Source organism: Gracilinanus agilis, chromosome 2 (assembly GCF_016433145.1).
Source record: "Gracilinanus agilis isolate LMUSP501 chromosome 2, AgileGrace, whole genome shotgun sequence".
Classification (NCBI taxonomy): domain Eukaryota; kingdom Metazoa; phylum Chordata; class Mammalia; order Didelphimorphia; family Didelphidae; genus Gracilinanus; species Gracilinanus agilis.
The window spans coordinates 165,288,097-165,312,392 of record NC_058131.1 but is presented as its reverse complement, the minus strand read 5'-3'; the positions used below and the strand labels follow the sequence as shown (position 1 = coordinate 165,312,392).

Here is a 24,296-nt window from a genome sequence, read left to right as displayed (position 1 = left end):
TGTCTGTTGAGCCCTAGGGTTAATACTGCTGCAACAACCTTCTTCCTCTTTGTAGCTGACAGGTACTCCTGTGCCAAGAGGCACCTCTAATAAATATCTCCCTCTCTTACTGAAAAGTCCTAATTCTTCTTCAGTTGGGCACCTTGGCAGAAACAAACAGCACATACCAACACATACAACCCTCCACTTCTAACTTTTCTCTTCCTCTTAAATCCCCAAATCTAGTTGCCACAAGGAAATTGTTGGCACCAGGATTTAAAGCTGGAAAGAAACTTAGGAGTCAGTAACCTTCTCTCGGACCTTTTTTTCTCCTCTGTAAGACTTACGATTTTTAATGACTGACTGAAGCTTATAGAGCTAGCAGGTGACAGAGCTACCAATTGAATTCCAATTTCCTGAGCTATTGACAACATTTTTCCTATCATGAAGTTTCTTTAGGGCTTGGTACAAAGACACTTTGAGATGTTTTCTGTCCTAAAAATGAGGGCCTATCAGAGAGGAATGGTGCTGCAATTCATTCTATGTAGTAAATGATTTGTTGAATACTTGTAGCCAAATACTTTAATAAAAATTTTTTATTAAAATATTTAATTTGCTATTAAAGTAGTTTTGAGTATAAGTATTTTGTTCAGTGAAGTTTTGTTCTTGAAAACAATGTAAGTACCGGTCTGAAATTTGTTAGCAACAATGTTTTATCACCCAAGACACTTTTATTCATTATCACTGATTCTGGCACAACTCTAGCAGTGTTTATTAATTATGAAATCTTGGCTTAAGAACTAAGACAGGAAGTATAAAACATCAAGACGGCAGAATAATTAATAAAATTAAGATTGTCAGCAGGTTGTTATAGCTTTAAAAAATATTTATAATTCATAAGATTCCTTCACATGAATAAAATTTTCCAAGGTCAAATCCCACATAGTCTTGAAAAAGGATATTTATCATGAAGTGCAATGATTTTGCCTTTTGTAGATAGTCCATCTTCACTTCTTAAACCACTTTGCAAGTTCTTTGGCATTTTTATTTTCACATGAACATTTTAAAATACTTAACCATAGCACTATACACAATACTGACCTGAAATAATACAGTTAAACTAAGGGCAGGACCCTTCAAAAAAGACTGTTTACTTTCACAAGGCCCCTAGAAAAAGCACGACAGGCAACAAAGCAGCAACATCTGGCTTGGGTCTTGCTTTAGAGATGCTGATGTAACTAACTGGTGATGTCTTTCCTTTTAAAAATCTGGAATGCCCTATAGATTTTTAAGTAAATCACTTTGTCTTAAGACATCAAAATAAAAAGTAGCAAAGAGAATTTGGGTGGGTGGAGAGCTGGGGAATGGCTGTTTTAAAAATATAATTAAATATGCCCAGAAATGTAAACTATTAAACCAAATCAAGTCTCATCTGGCTTCACCATCATTGCATGGCATCATGTGGAAAGAAATCACAATTGACTTGTTAAGAACATTTTTTAACAACATAAACTATTTCCCTCTTCCCTCAAGTAAAAGGAATTGGCCAGTTACCCGCCAAACTGTAAATATCATGCTTCCCTACCATAAGGGGACAAAAAATTAATTTTTAGGATATATAACATGAATTGAGTAAACAGCTAAAATTTTTCTAAATTGGATTACAGTGAAACCTTGAGTTAGTCTAATCTGGAAGATGTTCTTTTGAGCTTTGCATTATAATATGAAAGGGTCTACTGGCAAAATAATTATATAGGATTATAAAGGGCAAGTTTAATTCAAATGGCTTGTTATGATTTTTATCAAACTGCTTACCTTCAAATGATACTGAAACATAAAAATTAACTATATATTTCCTAAGACAGATTTGACTGCCCTTTCTAGGATGTGAGGTCCATGGAACACAATAGAAATATTGTGTATTTAAAATGTTTAAGCATACATCTTTTGAGCCTGAGTCCCCCTACCTTGTCCAACTGGAAGAGCTGTATCCACTGATAAGTCAATCCCACATCTGATCAATGAGAAATTCTGACTCATTCCGGACCGGGGCACCCTCCTCTCCTGATATTGGTACTAGACTTAAGAGTGGACACCTGATCCGTTAGCTTTAGCCCTACTGAAGCTTATAAGTCCCAAATTCAAATGATCCACCAGCATCCGCTTCCCCCAGAGGCAGGCATTATAGGAATGTAATGACCACATGGGTGACTCAATCTAAGACATTCTGCCATCATTTTGGTCTTCTCCTCAAACTGTCCAAATTAATGATGTTTTACTGTATTGTGCTTTTGCAGAAACCTTTCCAGATCAAAAGTTCTACTCTTTTTGACATCAATAATACAAGGTTTACATGAACAATTTGTACTTTAAAAGTTAGATATTTTGGATCAGAAACAATCAGCTAAACTCCAAATGTATCCTCTATATCAGAAGTTAAGACTAGGATCCATGAACTTGTTCGATTGGAAAATATTTTTATATCTGTATTTCAATGTCATGGGTTTCCTCTGAGATGCTAAGTTGAATATTTAGCCACAATTGAAACTGAAGTTGGAGAGGAAAAAACTGACTGAAAATATAGCGATAGATTTTTGCATAGAAACAACCTCAAGTTAATGTATAAAAGAAGGGAATAAATCATTTATATCCCTTAACAATAGCTGGGGGAACACAGGAAAGCAAAATAATGTGTAGCAACGGTGTAGACTTCATTAATAGCCCTAAGGTCCATGCATGGACTAGAGATAGTTTCCAGAATTTCAAATCAAAAATAATGTTAAGGTTATAGCTATCAGCAAAGCATGAATATGGTTCAAGCACTCAATTTTTAATATTTTGTTTTTTCAACTTCTTGAAAAAAATTAAGCCATCCGCAAATCTGAGTCCAAAAGGGGAGGCCAGGATAAGTCACTTAGATACTGTGATTCTTGTAGTTTAACTGAGCAGTGTGGCAGAGGGCACAGACTTGGCCTAGCTGTCTGACCCTGGACAGAGAACTGGTGACATGGGAAGTTCCTTCAACTTCTAATTTTTCTATATTAATGAAGTTATCCAATCTAGCTCTATCTATAATAGGGTCACTATTTGTGTACTTTGAAAATATTTTTAAATGTCAAATATGGAAGACCAATGTTTAAACTTCTCCATGTGAGCAGTAGTTTGGAACACATTTTGGTTTCAAATGCTGGCATATCTGGCATAATGTTACACTATAGCTAGATATATGCCAGAAATTATTACTATTTACCTGACAGGGAGGTGCATGGCTCTAGGAAAGGTTGGTAAAGTTGAGGAGGAGGCCTTAAAATTTTTTAATCACTTGTGTCTCTTACATGCTTATACACGTATAAATCTTTCTGAAATAAGATGGAAGCTTTTTGTGGGCAGGGATTTAATTTTTGTTTTTATATTGCAGCTCTTTGAAGACAGTGATTTAATTTTTGTTTTTATATTGCCAGCACAGTGCTGGGCACATAACAGATGCATAATAAATATATGCTGATAGATTTGGCTGCCCAGGAATACATCTCCCATTCTTTTTTTTTTTTTTTTTAAACCCCTGTACTTCAGTGTATTGTCCCATAGGTGGATGATTGGTAAGGGTGGGCAATGGGGGTCAAGTGACTTGCCCAGGGTCACACAGCTGGGAAGTGGCTGAGGCCGGGTTTGAACCTAGGACCTCCTGTCTCTAGGCCTGACTCTCACTCCACTGAGCTACCCAGCTGCCCCTCCCATTCTTCTTATGGAATGGCCTTCTGTCTTATTTTACATGTTTAGGCAAATCTAAGTTGGAATCCAGTTCTTAAAAATTCTACTAAGAACCTTGGTGGCTAAAACAAATTTAATAAAATGGCAAATGAAGTATTAATTAGATTATTTTTTAACCTATTTCCCCTCATTTTTAGAAAACTTGCTATAAAAAATTTAGCACTTATACTGAGAAACATATACTTTATAAACCTTGAAGTGCTATAAGAAAGTGTTGTTATCACTATTGTTATCATAAAAAAGGGAATTTGTTAAAAACTTAAAATTTTTTTTCTGCTTGAAAGGAATTTTAGGTTATAATCCATAAAATGGAGAACTAACTGAAGTATGATATTACTGATAAGCACTATTAACACATTAAAAAACTCAGCCTAAAAGGGATGAGGAGAAATGATCCAAGGCCATGCCATGGATCTAGTTACCATCTTTATCCTTATCTAACCAAAAACCTTTTAAGTTTACTGAAAAAATTTTCCCCTTGTACAAATGTAGGAATCAAGGGGGTAGGGTGGTGGGTACAGAAAAGTGAGCAGAATCTCACTATAATCAACAGAACTAGAATGTATCTACTCTGAAAAGCAAAGGTTACCAATACTGAAAAATTCTTGGGTTATCACAATGAAAAAAATTTAGGCAAAAATATGCAGAGAATGGAGAACAGAATTAACTGTCAAATCTGAAAGCATTTTAATATTTTTCTCCCCAGAGACAACTAAAGCTTTTACACAAAGAACAGCCTGGCCAGTTGATGGAAAGAGAATAAACTTCTAAATTTAAAAATATGGTCAATTTACTCTGACAAAGCATGTTCCATGATTTGACCCATACTTTCTATTTAAATCATCACCAGTTCTTACAACCAACATACTGCAATAATTTTTCATTTTAGACTTACATCATTTTTACTGCATGAAACCTTTTTATCACTTCAGATTTTACACTATTTTCTATAAATATTAAAAATAGAAAAACCCAAATCTTCTATCTTAAAACAGGTATTATAAACTTATAATGTCACTCTGAGGTTAGTCTGTAACTTTTAAAATTTGTCAAATTGTAAAAAAACTAAAATTACTATGGACAAAAACCTTTACATTTTAACATTACATGTAAATTTTATTTTCTTAAAGTCCTGAAGTGCTTTTACATAAGGATTAAGAATGTTTAATTTTTCAAATGACTCTCCTGTTCGTCTGAAGAGGCCCTGGAATCCTGCCCCAATAATATATGCAGATGTTTTCATGCTGGGACTTCTACTATTTCGTAGTAGTCATTGGGTAGAATCACATAGCCCCTTCCAGATAATGCGTCCTTTTCTTTCTGAAACTGGACAACCTCCTTGAGCTTTTCAAGCTGCCGCTCTTGTCTTCGGCATCGCTGCTGGGCAGTCTTGAGCTTCTTTCTGAGTTTTTCCACTTGTTCTTCGAGCTGCTGAATCCTTTTCCTTTGATGTACTGTATCTTCTACAGTATAGTTGTGGTCACAGAAAACTGCAAGATTATTAGGGGTGTGAAGAGGTGGCATCAATAATCCAAGAGCAGCATCAACTTGGGAAACAGGAGGGGTTAGAAGAGGGGGTGGGAGCTGTTCTTGTTGCTCCTGAAGGTCCTCACTCTAAAACAATAAAGCAAAGGAATTTAGTCATTCAAAATAAAAGTGATCTCAACAACCAGCATAAATAATCCAAGTGCCATTATTTAATTTATATTGTTTAAAAAAACCTTCCTCTTGAAGAAATTCAAGTTTCTGAAATTTTAGGACTTTTTATATAAAGGAGGAGTATAAAATTAGATCCTTAGAAAATCATTCAAGAAGAAAAATATGTTGAAACTGAATTTTTGGTTAATAGAAAACAAAATGTAGCATTATATTTTTTTAGGTATACTATAATCTTTGGAGCAAGATTAAAATAAAGTTAACTAAGCATAAAACCATTTAATATTAATAACACCAATTTTTTACTCTAAAAATCATTATCACCTTGACATGTGGTTCAGTAAAACTAAATATCGTGGGTACAGCATTCTCCTTCAGTAGCTTATTGTTGCATTCTCTCTTAAAGCAGTCTGGAGTAAAGTGTTCTGAACAAATACTGCTGTATTTGCTGGGTTTAAAGTTTTTTCTTCTGACCGCAGCCTCCCATTTTTTACAAAGATCAGGTCGTGTAAGAGGAAACCTACAAAAGAATAATTCAATTCTATTATCTTATCATGCCCAGCAAGTTGTGTGTGCTTTTTTTTAAAAGGAATTATGAAAACTTTTATACCATTAAAATTTGAAAGCTCCAAGATTTCATCAGTGAGGATACTTCTTGTCTAACTAATAGACTACCAAAATTCCATGTAGTTGAAAATGAGCTGGAATCTAGTATGCATTTACTTGAACTAGTGGAACACATCTATAATCTATGCTTGAATGCCCTGACTACCCCAGTTTATGCTCCATTAGCAATCTTCAGGAACCCTGACTCAGTTACCCTCCAAGCCAATAGGAATAGGCTTCAAGGAAGAAGAAAATAACTAGCTGACAACACAAAGCCAAGAGCTAGTACCTGGAAAATGAATATCAGAATGAAACTCTGTATAGAGACTAGCTCCATTTATCTACAATGCCTTTTAAGGGCTAGGTTTTATTCTTTAGTAGCATTTTAAAGGATTCACAAAGGAAAAACACCCAAAACACATCTCATCTTGCATAAGAACTGAATTAAACTGCATTTGAATAGGTCACAGTTGAATTTCAATCCAGAAGGAATGTAATTATCTTCCAGCAATCAAGAAGATGAGAATCTAAAGTAAAACACCTTTTAGAGAAAAGAGAATTATTATTCAAACAATCTCCTTTTAACAACTATACAAAAAGAAAAAAATCCCAACTCAGAAACCAGATTTACCCCAAGCAACTCAAAGTGGAATTATTATTGTGTAAACAGTCAAACCAGAGCAATGTTATTTTAAAGCAACCCTCAGACAATATAATTTATAAGAAAATACTAAGTTCAATAAAAATCATACTCTCATAAAAAAACACTGAAAAATTAAAAGCAAGTATGTTAGAATGTCATTGATTGTATTTAACTTCACAACTGGGTGTATACTGGTCAGCTACTATTGACAATGTAGCAAAAAAAACTTCTGGCTCAGTTATATTCTACCCTGGACAATGAACCATAGAAGTAATGTGAAAAGAAATTCTTGGTTCTCTTTGTCTATTCTGAGTTTACACTTGTGAAAAGGGAATCCTTTATTCTCTTTGCCTAGTTGGAGTTAAAAGTTTGGTGAACAATAACTTAAATAGCCCTACTTGGTAGTACCTCATAAGATTGTGAGGACTGGATTAACTCTCCATCTACTTTTGAATTAATCTACAAAAGCAATACACCCATACTTAATAACCCTAAAGTAAGGGAAACTCTTACTACAGGAGTTTACCCTCCAAAAGGAATATACCACTACTTAACCTTAAGTAGGGGGGAAGTCTGCAACCCACTTCTAAACTGAATGATAACTCAGAAACATGTGAATCCTTGGAAGAGAGTTAACACCTTTAGAGGTGACAAGTCAATCCCACAGATACTGCCCCTGGGCAGGGCTGGACAATTTGGAAACTGTGGTTGTCCCCTGTGAAGAGGGGCAAGAACAGGAAACCAACATAAAAGCCAAGAAATCCTTGGGCTGGGGCAGCCTTGTGAAGTTGAGCCTCAGTGGAGAGTGTCTCCTGGAGATAGTCTTCAAGGGAACTTCATTGGAGACTTCAACATGAATTGTGGCTTCAACTTAGATTCTCTGACTCCTGGACTCTGCTGGGTGAGTGAAAGGCTGACTCCTTTCCTAGTTTTCTAAGAGACTAGCCTCCATCTTGGAGGAGGCCTCATGATTACTCACCACCGGCCCTCCTAGCTGAGGACTAGTATAGGCATTTTCTCTAACCTCTCGCACATTTCTCTACTTTATTGGTAAATAAATTTGGTAAATAAACTTCTGACTTGAGATATAACTTTGGCGACCATGTTATTTCATATAATTTAGGTCCAATTATTAAATTTAACCTTTACAACCAAGAAAAAATGTGATATTATTCTCAGATTACATTATTTTTCAACATTGATATTCGATATTACTCTCTAAAGAGTTATTGCACATGAGCTCAAGAAAGAACAAAACTAAAAATAATTTATAACAGGGCTCCATTTAATATAATTGGAGGCAGAGAAAAGATCTATAAATAAAAATAAATTAGCTTCTTAAGTTTCTATACAAGGATTTACTTTAGTCAATCATCCCTAATTACTACCTAATAGAAGAAACAGTAGTACAAAACTGGGGGACATCCTATGGAAAGGAATCCTACAACCAGTAAATGCCTGTGTATTACTAATGCCTCTGGCTGACTATTGCCACACTAGATTGAAAACAACTACAAAACCTCTTCTTGGAGTGGAGAGAGATCTTAGAGGCTGTGTTGTGGTCTAACCCCTCATTTTAAACCTGATGAAACTGAGTTAAGAAATAGTGATCTGCTCAGGGTCACACTGCAAATCAGTGGCAGAGGCAAGACTGGAACCAATCTAATGCTCTTTCAGGGACCATTAAATCTCTAAAATGGAAACTACACACCACTTGTGTTTTGCCTCCTAATGTTCCTAAACCTAAAGAAGAGAATGAAGTCTTCCAGAATCATCTTGACCATTATTGCTCCTACAGTAGGAGACCCAGAATCAGTCAATATGACTTCTTGGGTTGGATGGTTCCTAGTTCCAACCCTGGTCTTCAATCTCTCCTTCCTTGCTTTGCTGCCAGCCAGACTTATAGGAAGTAGATTTAAATGTTCCTGTTTTACTGAAGCCCATCCAGTTTAGTTTCAATTTCCCAGAAGGTGAAAAATCATTCTTGGAAAGTAGAAAATTTAAACAGTCCTTTGAAAATGAATATGAGGTGGTAGCACAGTGGACAAGCCTGAAGTGGGGAGGACCTGGGTTCAAATGAGGCTATCAGACACTTCCTCCCAGTGTGACCCTGGGGAAGTCAGTTAATCCCAATTGCCTAGCCCTAGCCACTCTTTTTTCTTAGAATTGATACTAAGACAGAAGGTAAGAGTGTTTTTTTTTAAGGTAAGAAAATGAATATGGATTGGTTGAAGAATGTTTTTTCATTCTTCATTTGCTTTGATTTTCAAATTTCAGACTTTGTCTTTTGAAATAGAAGTTTATTTTCCCATAAGAATCTAAAAGCTTGTCTTTCCTAAGAAAAGAATGAAATCAGTCTTGGAGAGCTGATGTTACTGGTGCAGCCACTGAGGCCCCAAGAAGGGTCTCTCCCAAGGCTGTAAGCTAGGTTACTGCCCAGTCTAACTTGTGGATTAGCCTCATTAGAATTTCCTTGTCCAATAGGAGTAGTATCTCCTGTCCATTTGCACCTAATGAGCATGTCTGAACAAGGATGGGATGTCAGAGGACACCTGGCCATTCTAACTCCCCCCAGAGGGCTCTGGGCAACCTTGGCCTTGCCGTGCCCAGAACACGAGGCTGAGCAGAGCAGGAGCTCAGCTAGCAAGGTGACGGCCCATCTCTGTGTAAAGCTTTAAAAGCTCCTGTGCTGCTGGCCACCCCAACGTGTCCTCTGGGTCAGAAGGAGCATCTCTGTGACACAGAACATGGGCGTGAGCAAGGATTTGCTCCCGGCCACACGGCCAGCAAGTGGCAGACCAGCTCTCCTCTCAGGAATCTTTCCAGCAGGGTTCTGGGGCCAGCTAGGACCTGACTGGGACACAATGTGACCATGCCCAAGTGTTGAGCCTACATCTTAACATCTATTTCTGTGAACTGTCTTCAAGACTAAGTGTGATCATGTAAAGTCCTTTGTCAAACTTAAATTACTATTGTATATAAAGGTTAGCTCCATTTTAAAGGGGGCTATGCCCAAGGGAGAAATGCTAGAATTAGGGTCAGGAAGACCCAAGTTTAAATTTTGCCTTAGATGTGCAATACCCATATGACTGTGGCCAAGTCACTTCACAACTTATGACGATATATAATGACAGGATGCCTGATGGAAGCACACCCTTGGAATGTTGGCTACTAAGGAGGTCCAGGATTTGGGGGGGAAGAGAGGCGTCCTGAGCTGAGGAGAAGAGACACCCCAAGCTAAGGTACTTTTATGTTGGCCACAGATATGTGGGGAAAGGGTAAAAGGTGAGGGATGGATGGCCCAAATTGTCTAAGAAGGGAACAAACCATTAGGTTGTTAATGGAGCAGGTTGATGCTCCTCTGCTCTCTGCAAGACTTGCACTTCCAGCTTGGGTGAGATAGAGATTCCTAGTCTTTAAAAAAAATGGATGGGGGCAGCAAGGTGGCTCAATGGATAGAGATCCAGACCTGGATTCTGGGAGGTCCTGGGTTCAAATGTGGCCTCAGATGCTTCCTAGCTAGGTGATCCTAAGCAAGTCACTTAACCCCAATTACCTTACTGCTCTTCTGTCTTGGAACTAATGCCTTAGTACCAATTCTAAGACATTCGTGGAGTTTTAAGAAATAAATGAATAAATAAAGTAGGGATAATAACAGCACCTATTTCTCAGGGTGATGGTGGGAATCAAATGTGATAACATATTTAAAGAGCTTCAGGTGCTATGTATATGTTCACTATATATTGTTCTATATCAAACTGGACATGTGGTTTACTATAAAAATAGTCTGACCTCTTGCTTAATTACACTTAAAGAGTTTTGGTCAGCTTTTAGAAATTACACAATTAAAAAGAAAAGTTCATTTCATTAAACTATCAATAATGCTACGGAAACTGTGGCAATGCTTGTTTCCCTCCCAGCAGCTCTCTTTATAGGGGTATCGATCTCCAAGACCTTAGCAAGTCGGCCCTGTTTTAATACCTGCCTCAAACTTCCTTCCCTCTTGGTAGGCAAGGAAAACCATGTTCTTTTCCCCACGGGCAGCCCTGATAGTTCCAATACTTCTCATGAACAGCTCTTGCCTCCAAACTTCTAAGAAGTGTTTGTAATACACAATGATTCACTGTCTTAAAGTGTTTACTGCTATTTCACAAGGGCCAGTCATCTTCCTATAGTTTTGAAAGTCCTTGAAAGCTTAACATACAGAAGGTGTCCTCTTCAGACAAATCACTCGGTCTTTCTGTATAACATGTTACAAGTCTTCCTGAATAGGAAGACTGGATATTTCAGTTCTTGCCTTTTCTTATTAATGAAGATTGTCCAGTAGTTAATTGGCACCGATACTTTTTTAACCAGTCCATGTCAAACAGCAATTTTGCAGATTGGCAAGCTTAGGGTTAAAAATTCACTTAGGCTGTCTTTACAAGACAATGATTTTTGGATATCAGCCAAAACATGTACTTGGGCAAGTATAGAAGGCAGATATAATATGGTCCTGGAGGACTCTCTTTGAAACTCTTAAGTGTACAATTTTCTTTTAAAGTGAATTATAGGGGGCAGCTGGGTAGCACAGTGGATTGAGAGCCAGGCCTAAAGACAGGAGGTCCTAGGTTCAAATTTGGCCTCAGACACTTCTCAGCTGTGTGACCCTGGGCAAGTCACTTGACCCTCATTACCTACCCTTACCACTCTTCTGCTTTGGAGCCAATACACAGTATTGACTCCAAGATGGAAGGTAAGGGTTTTTTAAAATAATAATAATAATAATAATAATAAAGTGAATTATACCCAGTAGAATTGCTTATCAGCTCTGGGAGAGGGAAAGAACATGAATTATGTAACCATGGAAAAATATTTTTAAAATAAAATTATATTTAAAAAAATAAAGTGAATTACAAAATGAAGCTGTAGATTTCTCAAGTTTCTTCCCATTCTAAATTCTTTAATTTCATAATTATAAATTTTTTTTAAAGAAGGTTACCTAAAATGATTTCACTCTATTTTTCAAGGTAAAATTTTTATTAATGATTCTCAGAAAGTGGTCACCAATTTCACTACTGTAAGGAACTTAAGGTGTTAGTTCCAGTGAACTAGAATCCCTTCTACAATGACTCCAACAAATGATTATTTAACCTTTTCTTAAAATCCTTCAGTGATCAAACAAGATGATATATGTGAAGTACAATATAAAATATTCTCCTCCTCCTCCTTCTCACTACTTTCCAAGACAGTCCAAACCACTACAGTGATAAGTGCTTTACAATTACCTTCATTTGATCCTCACAACCCTAGGAGGTAGGCACAGTTATTATCTCTATTTAAAAGATAAGCTGAATAGAGATTAAGTAACTTGCCAGAGTCACATAGCTATTAACTTTTTGAGGCCAAACTTGAACTCAGGACTTTCTGGACTTCAGGGCTTCAGGCCTGGCACTCTATCCACACTTAGCCATCTAGAAATCTTTCTCTCTGTAATGCCCTACCACCGCTTCCCCCCCCTACCACTGCTTCAAGTTCTGTCCTACAGGGCCAATCAATAACAAGCCCAATGTCTATTTCTTCTTTTTCTCTTTTTTTAACCCCCTGTCTTAATATCAATCCTAAGACAGAAGAATGGCTAGAGCTAGGTAACTGGGGATAGATGACTTGCCCAAGGTGACACAGCTAGGAAGTGTATGAGGCCACATTTGAAACCAAGTCCTCCCAACTCCTGGCACTCTTTCCACTGTGTTACCTAGCTGTCCCTCTTAATTTCCATTTCATAGGACGGTTCTTCAAATTATTTGAAGTCATCTGGAATAGCACTACTCCTCTTTGGAACTTAATGGTCAAATCAAATTCAGTATTTTGAACAGTGAGAATAAATCTAAACCATTAGTGAAAGCACCTTTCAAGGAAGCAAACTTTCTCAGAAAAGAATTAAGACCTACCTTTCTCTCTACAGCAGTAGTTCTTAACCTGGTCTGTAAACTTAAAAAAAAATTTACTTTGATAACAGTATTTCATGATCATTGGTTTCCTTTGTAAACCTATATATTTTATGCAATTAGAAAGCTTATTCTGAAAAAAGGTCTACAAGCTTCATCAAAGTGCCATAGAGGTCTACTACACAAAAAGTTAAGAATTGAGAAGACTTGCTCTTACAGGAAGGCACTCAGCATTCCTGAGCAAAACCCTGTTAGTCTGTGCATCTCTGGACTATTGAATGATATTTAGGGATCCCTAGAGGCTGCTTACATTGCCTCCGCTCCTCCTCCCAATAATAATAGTTGAAGTTTACATAGTACTTCTAAAAGTTTGCAAGATGTAAATACATGATCTCGTTTGAATCTAATATCAGACCTCCTCCATTTCATTCAGGTCCACAAACTTTGCCATTCTCTACTCAAATCAGTAGCCAAATCTTGTTCTGTCAGTCTCCTGTCTATTCACAGTACTCCCACCCTAGTATGTGGATCCATACTCATACTGTGGATCTCCAATTAATCTTCTGGCCTCAAGTTTCTCACCATTCAAGTCCATTTGCCACATCACTACTTCATGCCACCTTCTTGTCAACTCATGGTTCTGCTAGAACACATATAAACTCCTCTGGATTTTAGAATCTTTCACAACCTGGTCCCAACATACCTACCATACCAGCCTTACAAAATATCACTCCCCTTCCTACACTCTATGATTCAACCAAACTGACTATGTTACTGTTCCTTACACATGACAATCTATGTTCTGACTCAGAACCTGTGCACTGGCAAATTCCTGAATGCCCCCTTTCACCTTCAGCACTGGGAATCTTTTATTTCATTTAAAACTCAGCTCAACAGGGCCAATTTCAATGAGAAGCCTTTCTACATCTCCAAAGCTGCAATGCCCAACCCACCTTCCCTCCCTCCCTTCTTGGTCATTTCCTTCCCCAGCTCCTTTTACAAAGGATGAAAGTAAGGCAAATAGGATTAAGTGACTTACCCAGAGTCATATAACCAGAAAGTGTTTAAGGCCAGATTTGGGCAGCTAGATGGCACAGTGGATAGAACACTGGGCTCATCATCAGAAAGATTTATTTTTATGAGTTCAAAATCAGCCTCTGACACTTACTAGCTGTGTGACCCCAAGCAAGTCACTTAACCCAGTTTGCCCCAGTTTCCTCATGTGTAAAATGAGCTGGAAAAGATTGCAAGCCACTCCAGTATCTTTGCAATGAAAACCCAAAACGGGGTCTTGAAAAGTTGGACACAACTGAACTCTAGTTTTTCTAACTCCAAGTGCAGCTAATAATACCTAAAATGTATGTATGGCACTTTAAGTTTTATACCTAGAAAGGTTTATATGATGAAGTAAAGTGAAATGAGCAGAATCAGGAGAACATTATATACCATAACAGCAATAATGTATTATAATCAATTGTGAATTACTTAACTATTATCAGCAATGCAAGGATCCAAGACGACCTCAGAGTCTCATGAAGGAAAAACTATCCACTACTATAGAAGGAACTGATGGAGTCTGAATGCAGACTGAAGCATGCCATTTTTTACTTTATCTCCTGCATGAGATTTTTTCTTGTATAAGTGATGTGTCTTCTTTCACAACATGAACGTGGAAATATGTTGTCTGACAGCATATGTGCAACCTAGAACATTTTACCTGTGGTCTCAAGGAGCAGAGAGAGGTAGAGGAGTAACTTGCCCAGGGTCCCCATAGCTAATTAACTGTCTGAGATGGAATTTGAATTTGGGTCTTCTGGACTCCAGAAGAGGGAAAAAAAGAATATGGATTGAAAAAATGTCAGAAAATGATTTAAAAGCATAACATGTTAGAACAAATTAATTTTTTAAACAAGGTTTGCAAAGCACTTTACAAATATTATCTTATTTGATTCTCAGGACAATCTTGGGAAGTAGGTGTGATTACTATTCCCGTTTTACAGATAAGGGGACTGAGGCAGGCAGAAAATATAAGTGACTTGCCAGGGTCCTCACAGTTAGTTGGGTGGCTGAGGACAAATTTGAATCCTGGTCTTTTGGACTCCAGGCCAATACTCTACCCACTGAGTCACCCCAGAGAAAAAGCACAAGCACTCTAGAAAGATGCTGGAACCTGGGATGCTTGAGGCCCCTGCCTCATCTCTTCTACAGCCTTCTGGTCAAGAGTCCAGCTTGAGGCTCGTTAGAATAAGTCCGGTGGCCTGGAGGGGAGCTCTGCGTCTTCAGGAAGGCTGTGAAGAGAGGCTTCACAGGCTTGGTCAATTTGGAGAGACTGGGTGAAAACCCTAGGGCAGGTTGACCCATGGGGACAAATGTGGTCACTGGGCTGGAGCTCCCCACTCCTCCATCCCCTCCATCCCCTTAGGAAGGTGATCTCAGTCTCTGAAACCATTTTATAGGTGTGTCGTGCCCTGTCCGGGCTGTGGCCTCGAACAAGCGAAGCTGTCACTGGAGGCCTGAGCCTCACTATTCTCTTCAGGTCCAGACTGCCCAGGGAAACTGTTAGTAGGGCTCGAGCATCGCGCCTCCAGAGCCATGCTGGTCTCGCTCCGCCTCCTAGCTCACGGGCTCCGCCCCCTCATTAGCGCACGCGCTTGCCCAGCTCCCAGCCACCGCCACAGCCGCGCGCCCGCTAGGACACGCGCCCGGCTCCGCCCCCCTGCCTGACCCTCCGCGCGCCCCCTAGCCCACTGGGGCTAGGGTTGATCCTGTTCTCGTGCCGCGCTCCGGAAACTTACTTGTGAAAGGAAACGGGTTTATCCTTGTCGTAGCGGTTCCTGCAGCCATAGGCGGAGCAGGACTGCACCATCCTTCCGGCTTTGGGCCGTAGGGGCGGGCAGGAGCAGCTGCTGCCACTGCCACCGCGCACCTGACCTAGACACTCCGTTCCCCTCTCTAGCGGCGACTGGCTGGAGCGGAGCAGATTCGGCTCACTCCAGGGCGCTTTTAATGCGCCTGTATTGTTGTTTGCATTAGCAGGATCACAGCCATCGCCCGTCTGCTCCCATCTCCAAGATGGCGGAGGCAGCTTCAGCCTCACCTCTCGCGAGGAGTTGCGGGCGAGGGTTCTGATTGGCTCATCGCCCAGAGGTAACGTTTACACGGATGCAGGCCGCAGGCGGAGACACCTTCGCGCCTAGCTGATTCGACCCACGCAGTCCCTCTGCCTGAGGTCGAGGGGAATGGGGCGGAGCCTACAGAGTTCGTGAAGGGCAAAGCCCGAGTTTTATTGGGGGAAAGCCGAGAAGAGGCTCGACTTGAAGGGAGGGCCCTCCGTGGGAGGGATTTGAAAGTCACGAGGGGCGGGGCGAGCCACTCCTGAGTGCACAGTGGGCGGGCCAATTATAAACTCAGATTATTTGCCGGTACTCCAAGTCGTATCCCTTAGAATCCCTGACTCCTGTTAGTTTAGATAGACTTTTAGGTGCTTTTTGGTCCTCTCTTATGAATGATAAGGAATGTATTGATCAGCCTTTGGAAAAAGGTTTTCCTAGAAAGACAGAGCTGGAAGGGCGCCTAGAAGTCTTCTGATTCTCATTGTATATACTAGGAAACTTAGACCTACGGGTGGTAAGAAATGACTGGCTTAGTCTTGCATCTAGTAAACTGTATTCCGGGGAGGGGGGAGGGGCGGAAGTCCATGAAGCACGTGATGATCCCGAATTGCCCCCCAAGGGATGATACCAGCTGAAACCACAGCTGCTCAAAAATATTTTAGGTCGATTTATTGATATCTCCTTTTCTTGTCGGGGGAGAGGGGTTGCTAATAATTTGAACAGAGGTTCCTTGATGCTTTATAACTCTGGTTCTTAATAGCATATCTATAGCCCAATAGAATTTGCAAAGTGCTTTACAGATAACTAATTTCATCCTCACAGCAGTCCTAAAAGGTAGGTAGGTGCTATTAAATCTGCTAGATTTAAAACAAAACAGGGGAACCATTTAAGTGTGGAAAGTAAACAGCTGTAAGTTACGGATACATACGTTTTCCCCTCAAACTCCAGTGACTTCTCTCCATCTCCCAGATCAAATATAAAATACTCAATTTGGATTTGAAACCTTTTCATAACATTAACCTCCCCAGCGCCCCACCTTTCCCATTTTATTTCCACTCACCATTCGATCCAGAGACATTGACCTACTTGCTTTAAAAATTTTTTTCCTTCTCTGTATCTTAAACATTCATATTGTTAATTTTTTGAGTTCCAAATTTCTACCTTACCCTACCCCTACTCCCTTCTTGAGAAGGCAAGCATTTCGATATGGATTATACATGTGCAATTATGCAAAACATCCATACAACTGATCTTTGAAGAAGAAATTTCCCCAAGTCTTGACATTTTCACTGCTTTTCCTGTGATAACCTGGAAAAACACAGAACAACTACTAAAACAGTTACAAAGAACAGGTCTTTAATCAGGATAAGGGAGACAATGCTCCTTTTGCTACCACATGGGTCATACACATAGGCAGCAATACACACAGGCTCTGGGACCCTTGGAACACTGTTTCCAGGAAAAATGAATCAGGAATGGAAATTATCATTTAACAAAAGAACTTGGGGTCACCTCCAAGCCTGGAATGCATTCTCCTCATTTACTCTTCTTAGCTTATAAGACTCTTAGAAAATCCCTCCTTTTATAGACATTTTTTCCTAGTGCCCTCCCTCTATTATTTACAATATATCCCGTATATGACTTGTTTGTACTTGTTTTTAATTTCCTCCATTAGAACTCCTTCATAGTTTTTTTTTTTTACTATTCTTTGTATATTTAGCAATTAGTACAGTAGCTGGCACAGAGTAGGTGTTTAATAAATGTTAAGTGTTTATTGATTCTTTGTCACTCCCATTTTTTCAGATGAGGCAGACAGAGGGTAAGTGACTTGCTCAGGGTCACACACAGCTGGTATCTGAGACCTGAGTAAACTTAGGTAGGTTTACCCCACTTCTCAACAGTTGACTGCCTCACATATATACTTCATAATATTTTTGAAACACCTTTTGTGTGCAGGGCTCCATACCAGTTACAAAAGGAAAAGCCAGGATTAAATACAGTCTCAGAAAATATTAACATTTCTCCTGGAAATGTCTAATATCTCATCATTTTGTAGAAGCAACCCTGGGTTTTCTAACTCTTTTCAGTGGAATACAATTTTTGACTGGGCTGCTAAGTTGGATAACCCAATTCAACACCACTTTGTGAAGTATTTTTTTTTAATTCTCCCACTAACTTTATATGTGATTTCCCCTTCAGATCTCTAAAACACTTTGTTTTTATTCTTAGCATATTTTTTAAATCTGTTAGTAACTATAATGTGGTTATTTATGGATTTAGAATATATTAGAGCTGGATGAGGTCCTGAAAATCATTTAGTCAGACTCTTTCTTTTATAAATGTGACCCAGAAGTAAAGCTGACTTAGGGAAAAATTGATATCCTTGAAGATAGATCAGTGTATTGGGCATGCAACCAAAAATTTAGAAAAAGAATGAATTTAAAATCCTCAATTAAAGACTTAATTGGATTGGGGATGTAGACTCAACTACCACACCAATGCAACTATCAACAATTTGGAAATAGGTCTTGATGGATGACACATATTAAAATCAGTGGAAATGTGCACCGGCTGTGGGGGAGAGGGGAGGTGGGGTGAAGGGGAAAGTAAGAGCATGAATCATGTAACCATGTTAACTTTTCTAAAAAACAAATATCAAAAATAATAATAATAAATAAAGATACTAGAATAAATCTAAAAAAAGACTTAATTGGAAATCCTAAAAAACAAAGAAGAAATTAATAAACCTGAAAGTAAAGCAGGACTACAAAGTGGCAGAGAACAAAGCAGAACTCAGTTCTCAGATCTCCTGAGCCACCCAGGCTAGTGCTTCTCCCATGATACCAGATTTGACTCCCATTTAATTTAATTTACTGTCATAATCCCACCAGTTTGCCCAATCCAGTTTACAGAATCCTCAAGGGGAGGTTTTTAGTCATCTTTGTATCACTCATATTACCTAGTTATTACCTCCTATTCAGTAGGCTCTCAAATTATTGAATTAAGCCTAAGATCTGTGAAATTCCCAAACCCTTAATTGGCTTTGTTTGTTTGTTACAAGGGAGGATTCAATTCTTAGGCCAGAATGGAGGGGTTTACTTTGGCCAGGAAGAGAAGGAAAGAGAGTCCAGTATGTTTAGAAATGCCTGTGATATAAATAATAAAAGTATCAATAAAAACTATTAAAATTTTTTAATATAAGACTTCTGATTTCATTGGCATACACTTCCACTGAGAATCTCATTATCAATGCAAATCATGCATGTCTGATAAACCCAAAGATCCTAGCTTTTGTAATAAAAACTCAACAAAAACTGCTATGAGAATTAGAAAACAGTAAGGCAGAAGCTAGGTATAGACCAATATCACACACTTTATAACAAGAGATGGTCCAACTAGATATATGATTTAGATATAAAGAATGATACCATAACATAGGGGAAGACAAAATAGTTTATCTGGCAGATCATTGGAGATGAGAAGAATTTATGACCAAACAAGAGAGTATTATAAAATGTAAAATGAATGATTTTGATTAAGTTAAAAAAAAAACTTTTATCAAAACTAAAGTCACCAAGATTAGAAGGGAAACAACAAATTGGGCAAATTTTTTTATAACAAAATTCTCTGATAAAGGTCTAATTTCTCAAATTTATAGAAAACTAAGTCAAATTTACAAGAACACAAGCTATTCCCCGATTAAAAAAAAAAGCTGCTATCAACATTTTTGTACATGTAGATTCTTTTCCTTTTTCTTTGATCCTTTGGAATTTGGATCCAATAGTAGGATTGCTAAGTCAAAGGGCATATAGTTTGATAGACCTTTGGGCAGTTTCAAATTGCTTTCCAGAAGGGTTAAATCAGTTCATAACTCCATCAGTAATGCATTAGTGTCCAATTTTTTCACATCCCATCCAAAAGTTGTCATTTTGGAGAGACTACCTGCCAAAGTATTTTTGTCATATTAGCCAATCTGACAGGTAGTTGTTTTAATTTGCATTTCTGTATAATCAGTGATTTTGACCATTTTTTCATATGACTATGGATGGCTTTTATTTCTCCTTCTGAAAACTGTCTGTTCATATTCTTTGACCATCTATGAATTAGGAAATTACTCCTATTCTTTCAAATTTGACTCAGCATTCTATATAATTGAGAAATAATGCCTTTATCAGAGAAATTTGCGGTAAAATATTTTCCCTTGATAAAATGATTCCCTTGATATTGTTTATCTGTTGTTTTTCCAGATTAATTTTTTTTCCTAGCTCTAAAAAACATTTTTTTGGTAATTCAGTTGGCATAGCACTGAATAAAGAAATTTAGATAGAATTGCCATTTTTATTATGTTGGCCTGGCCTATCCATGAGCAATTAATATTCCTCCAATGTGTGAGAGAATGATATATATATGTATAACATAAATGTGATACATTTATATATTATATGCACACATGCATAAAATCCTAAACCCATTTTAAAACAAGCTTAAAACTGCCCTAAGATTTTTAGGACACCCTGTGTATGTTTATGTCTTTCCTGTTAGATGTGAATTCCTTGAGGGCAGGGGATGTTTTACTTGGCCATGCATTCTATGCAGAAATATCTATACATCCCTCACAGTTCAGCACAGGGCTTCTCAAAGTTAAGTGCTTAATGTATGCAATCAATTGATAGTCCTAATAATACCTCTGCATGTCTCCCTTTAGCATGAATCTGATCCTCAGTTCTCAAAGGCAGTGTCAGTGGAGCCACCAGCCATAAGAGAATCTATGGAGTTGAATAAGCATCAGGTTTAGGCAAAGCATTATCTATTGCCCAGAGACCAGCCAAGCCAAAATCTCATCTTTATTAGTTTTAGGATTTATAAATGTTTTTCTTTTGGTAATTGTTAGGTAGGCAATAGTGTAACTCCATTTTAAGCCTGAGAAAAATAAACCCTAGAGAGGTCATACCCTCTTTGAGTAATCTGAGGTTCATAATAAGTGGCAGAGTGGAGACTCAAACCCAGGTTTTTGTTTTCCAGTTGGCATTTTTTTCTTTGTTTTATTGATTTTTTAAAAAATCAGTATACCCATTCACAACCCCCCCCCCCCCCACTCCTCTCAAAATGTACAATTAAACAAAACTAGTACCTACATCACATAAGGCAGGATATCCTCATTCCCCACATGTAGCCCACCACCTCTCTCCTGAAAGGAAGGGGTTATGCTTCATCATCAGTCCACTGAGTCAGCATTGTTCCGTGTTCTATACATTAGACTATGCCGTCTCCCAAATTAAGAGGCTAGAGTGGGCCTAGAAGGAATGCAGCGTATCAGTGATGACATTTATCTTTTCAAATATTGAATATCATGAACTCGCATTAATTTTCTTTGAATTTTCATAACACTAAGTTAGTGTAGGCATTTGTTTTATAGATGAGTGAACCTCAAAAACCTAGGGGAAAGCTGGGACTCAAATCTAGATCTTTTATCAGTATTTCAGGTAGAGGACAGTCAAGGAAACACTGAATTTGAAGCAGTGGAACTGAGTTTGAGTGCTGGGCATTGATGCATGTAGTACGAGTGTGATTTTATGTAGCTCTTTATCCTCTGGGCATCTTGAAGAAATGATAGGGTTGGACTAGCTGATTTCTCAGGGTCATTCCATCTCTACATCTTTGATTATCATTCTAAATCTTCAAAACAGAAAATGTCAACCCTGTGGTTTTTATTTTAGTGAAAAGAGCATAAAACTCCATTATACTTCTAGAACCTATTTATCCTAGAAGGATTTTCCCTGACTCTTTTTAATTTTTGATTTTCACCATCCTAAAACCTAAGGTGACAAAAAAGAAAAAAATAACTGGATTTTATTTAAAACATCCCTTCATGAAATAACGAAGAGGGAACCAAGAGAACATTGTAACAGCAGAATTGTTTGAAGATTAAATGTGAATGACTATGCTGGTCTGCGTTATATGAATATTCAAATCAACTACAAAGGACTTACAAAGGAAGATGTAGAACTGATATCTAGAACTATGTGTTAGATAATTTCACAAAAATGTGTCAGATGTTGGCCTTCTATAGGGCAGGGTTGGGAGGGAGGAATAGAAACAGCTTAGAATTCAAATACAAGGATATATAAATAAAACAGCCCAAGGAAAAGGAACCAAATGCAAGGAATGGGTTAATTACAGTTTTCTTGAAAATCCAATCTGATTCTGATTAACACCATTAAGGGCCTACATATATTTAGTGTACAAGGGAGCAAAAAGATATACTCAAAAAAGAACATGGAACATTCACAAGAGATAATTTTTAGAAAATTCAATGAAAATTTAGATGTCAAAAGGAAAACTTTTTCTAGATTAGGAAGAAATTAAATTTATTATAAATTAAATAGGTGAAGGCAAAAGTCTGGTACCAGAGAATTATGGTATTATACTGTGCTTGGCCACTCTGCTAGTTTCTATTCTATGTGCTAAATATGATGAACAAGTAAGAAATGAAAAAGCACTTAAGCATGAATTTTGACTTGTGCTCTTCAAAATTCACAAATATACCAGTCAGGAGGAATGCAGTTTTCAAAGGGGATAGAAATAAATTTTTAAAAAATCTAGGAATGTAGAACAAATGAATAAGGGATACTACATTCATTTTTTCACTTTTGGGGGCATATAGCAAAAATTCTATAGAAAATTAAATGAAGCAGAAACAATAATTATATTGAATACCATTTCATGGTGTCATTCCATGTCTGTCTTAAAATTTTCTGAGCATGTACATTGCAGAAGTAATGGCAAAACAAACATTTGAGATATGCTGCTTTTATTTGAAAGAGCAAATTACCTGAACATGTAAATTCAAAGTTTAAACTTAAGTACTATTTCTCCATAACAACACTGTGAGGTAGATTATCCACAAAATAATAAATGATTTGTCACTTTTGTTTCTTGTTGCAGTAATTTAGATTCAATACACAAAAGCTGGATGATGGTGGCTGTGACATTTGGCCATTGGGCAGTTTGGTAAACCATCTAGACTCTATCTTGTTCCCAGATAATGGATTGATTCATTATTTATTCCTGGGAAACTCTTGTGTCCTCCCTTGGATTTGTGTGATTTTTTACCCTGAATCATGGGAGTTAGGACTTGATTTCAAACACTGATTAAAAAGTGAAGAATTTAACTTGGTTAGAGGTTTTAAATACATTTAATTTAAAATCTCCTTACCATCACTAGAATTGAATGCAATGAACATAAGATTCACAAATTCTAAAATGTTGAAATTTTTTTCTTTTTCAACTTAATATGGTTTTAGATATTACAATGCTTAAAATGCTACAAATTGTGATAAAAAATACCTTTACCCAGAATATTTAAATAAAACTGATATTTATCAGAATTGTAAGAATTTGGAGTGGAGGTCCAGCATATCTACTGAAAATTTCCTCCACAAATTCTTACCATCTCAGAAGGGAAGAGATAATTTGGATCTTATAACTTCAGAAAACATGTTAAAATTTTTTACATGTAATTAAGAAAAAAATAAAATATGATATTTAAAAATTTGCCTCCTTTCACAGGCTCACTTTTGTACCAAAAGTCACATTTATGCTTGATTTGAAGGACTCCAGAACCTTCAGTTTAATAAATGTAGGTATGGCACAAATTCTCATAGCTGCCTTTCTTCCCTTTTCTGAGTGACCCGAGTAGGAATAAGATTTTTGTAAATATTAGTAAGAAAGCACCTAGTTCATTTTCTGCTTAAAACTCACACCTAAATTATCCCATGAGAATGAAGACATTATCAAAACACATCCAGAGATATAGTCTTGCCTTTTACTCCAAATGGTATATCTCCAAATCCTTTTTACCTACACATAACATAGTATATGGTAGCATTCATATCTCTTTTGTTCTGCTAGTTATTGTCTTCCAGCACAGAAGAAACTGAAATAAGATGATCATTATTAACATTTTAGAGTCAGTACCAAGTTGATGTCTATCTGAATGAATTACAAGGACATGAAAATGAGAGATAGGATTTTCTGACTTTCTTTTTTCTTGGTGCCAAGGACAGTATTACACACAGTAGGGGCTCAATAAATGTTCACCAATAAGGCTGGTTTTAGTAGTTGTCATCACTGATGCATTAGGAATTAGCCGTCACCTTTATACTATTACCTTGACAAATCTCATTAAAGAACAATGCTAGATTAAGTCGACTGAGAAATTGTAAGAGCACGTGTCAACCCCTAGGAAAGGCGATTTTTCTCACTTTGTCATCTCATCAATGTGTAATGAATCCCAGGCTTGAACTGAATGAAGGAGCAGCTTCTCCTCTGGTAATGGTTATGATCAGCTGAAAGTATATAGTTGTTAATTCATGAGAGTTGGCTTTAATTTCTATTAGATTCACCCCACTACCATGATTTAGCCATTTCATACAGCTTTCTGGATTCAAATTTCCTTTTCCAATTTCTATTATGTGATTATCCTTTGACAAGATCAAGCTATTGATTGAAGTATTATTATTAACAGTAAGTATTTTGGTTGAGAAGAAATATATATGTTCTGTTCATTCAATAGACATTTATTGAGTGCTTACTATTTGT

The 24,296-nt window shown here is 37.6% G+C and overlaps 1 protein-coding gene across 1 annotated transcript; it reads right to left on the bottom strand.

The window, feature by feature from the left end:
• Positions 1–4,896: 4,896 nt before the first annotated feature.
• On the bottom strand, positions 4,897–15,652 carry THAP1 (THAP domain containing 1). Its single transcript, XM_044660837.1, has 3 exons — positions 15,378–15,652; positions 5,731–5,926; positions 4,897–5,364 (listed from the first exon to the last, which is right to left on the bottom strand). Exons 1-3 carry the CDS (start codon positions 15,446–15,448, stop codon positions 4,990–4,992), a joined length of 642 nt encoding a protein of 213 aa, XP_044516772.1. The 5' UTR covers positions 15,449–15,652; the 3' UTR covers positions 4,897–4,989.
• Between the last annotated feature and the right edge of the window lie 8,644 nt (positions 15,653–24,296).

Bases quoted from the DNA above. Each gene is read 5' to 3' on its own strand.
- THAP1 (XM_044660837.1), bottom strand. From the start codon at position 15,448: ATGGTGCAGTCCTGCTCCGCCTATGGCTGCAGGAACCGCTACGACAAG. The intron at 5,927-15,377 runs GTAAGTTTCCGG...ATTCTTTTGTAG, and splicing joins AAACCCGTTTCCTTTCACAA to GTTTCCTCTTACACGACCTG. The intron at 5,365-5,730 runs GTGATAATGATT...TTATTGTTTTAG, and splicing joins TTACTGAACCACATGTCAAG to AGTGAGGACCTTCAGGAGCA.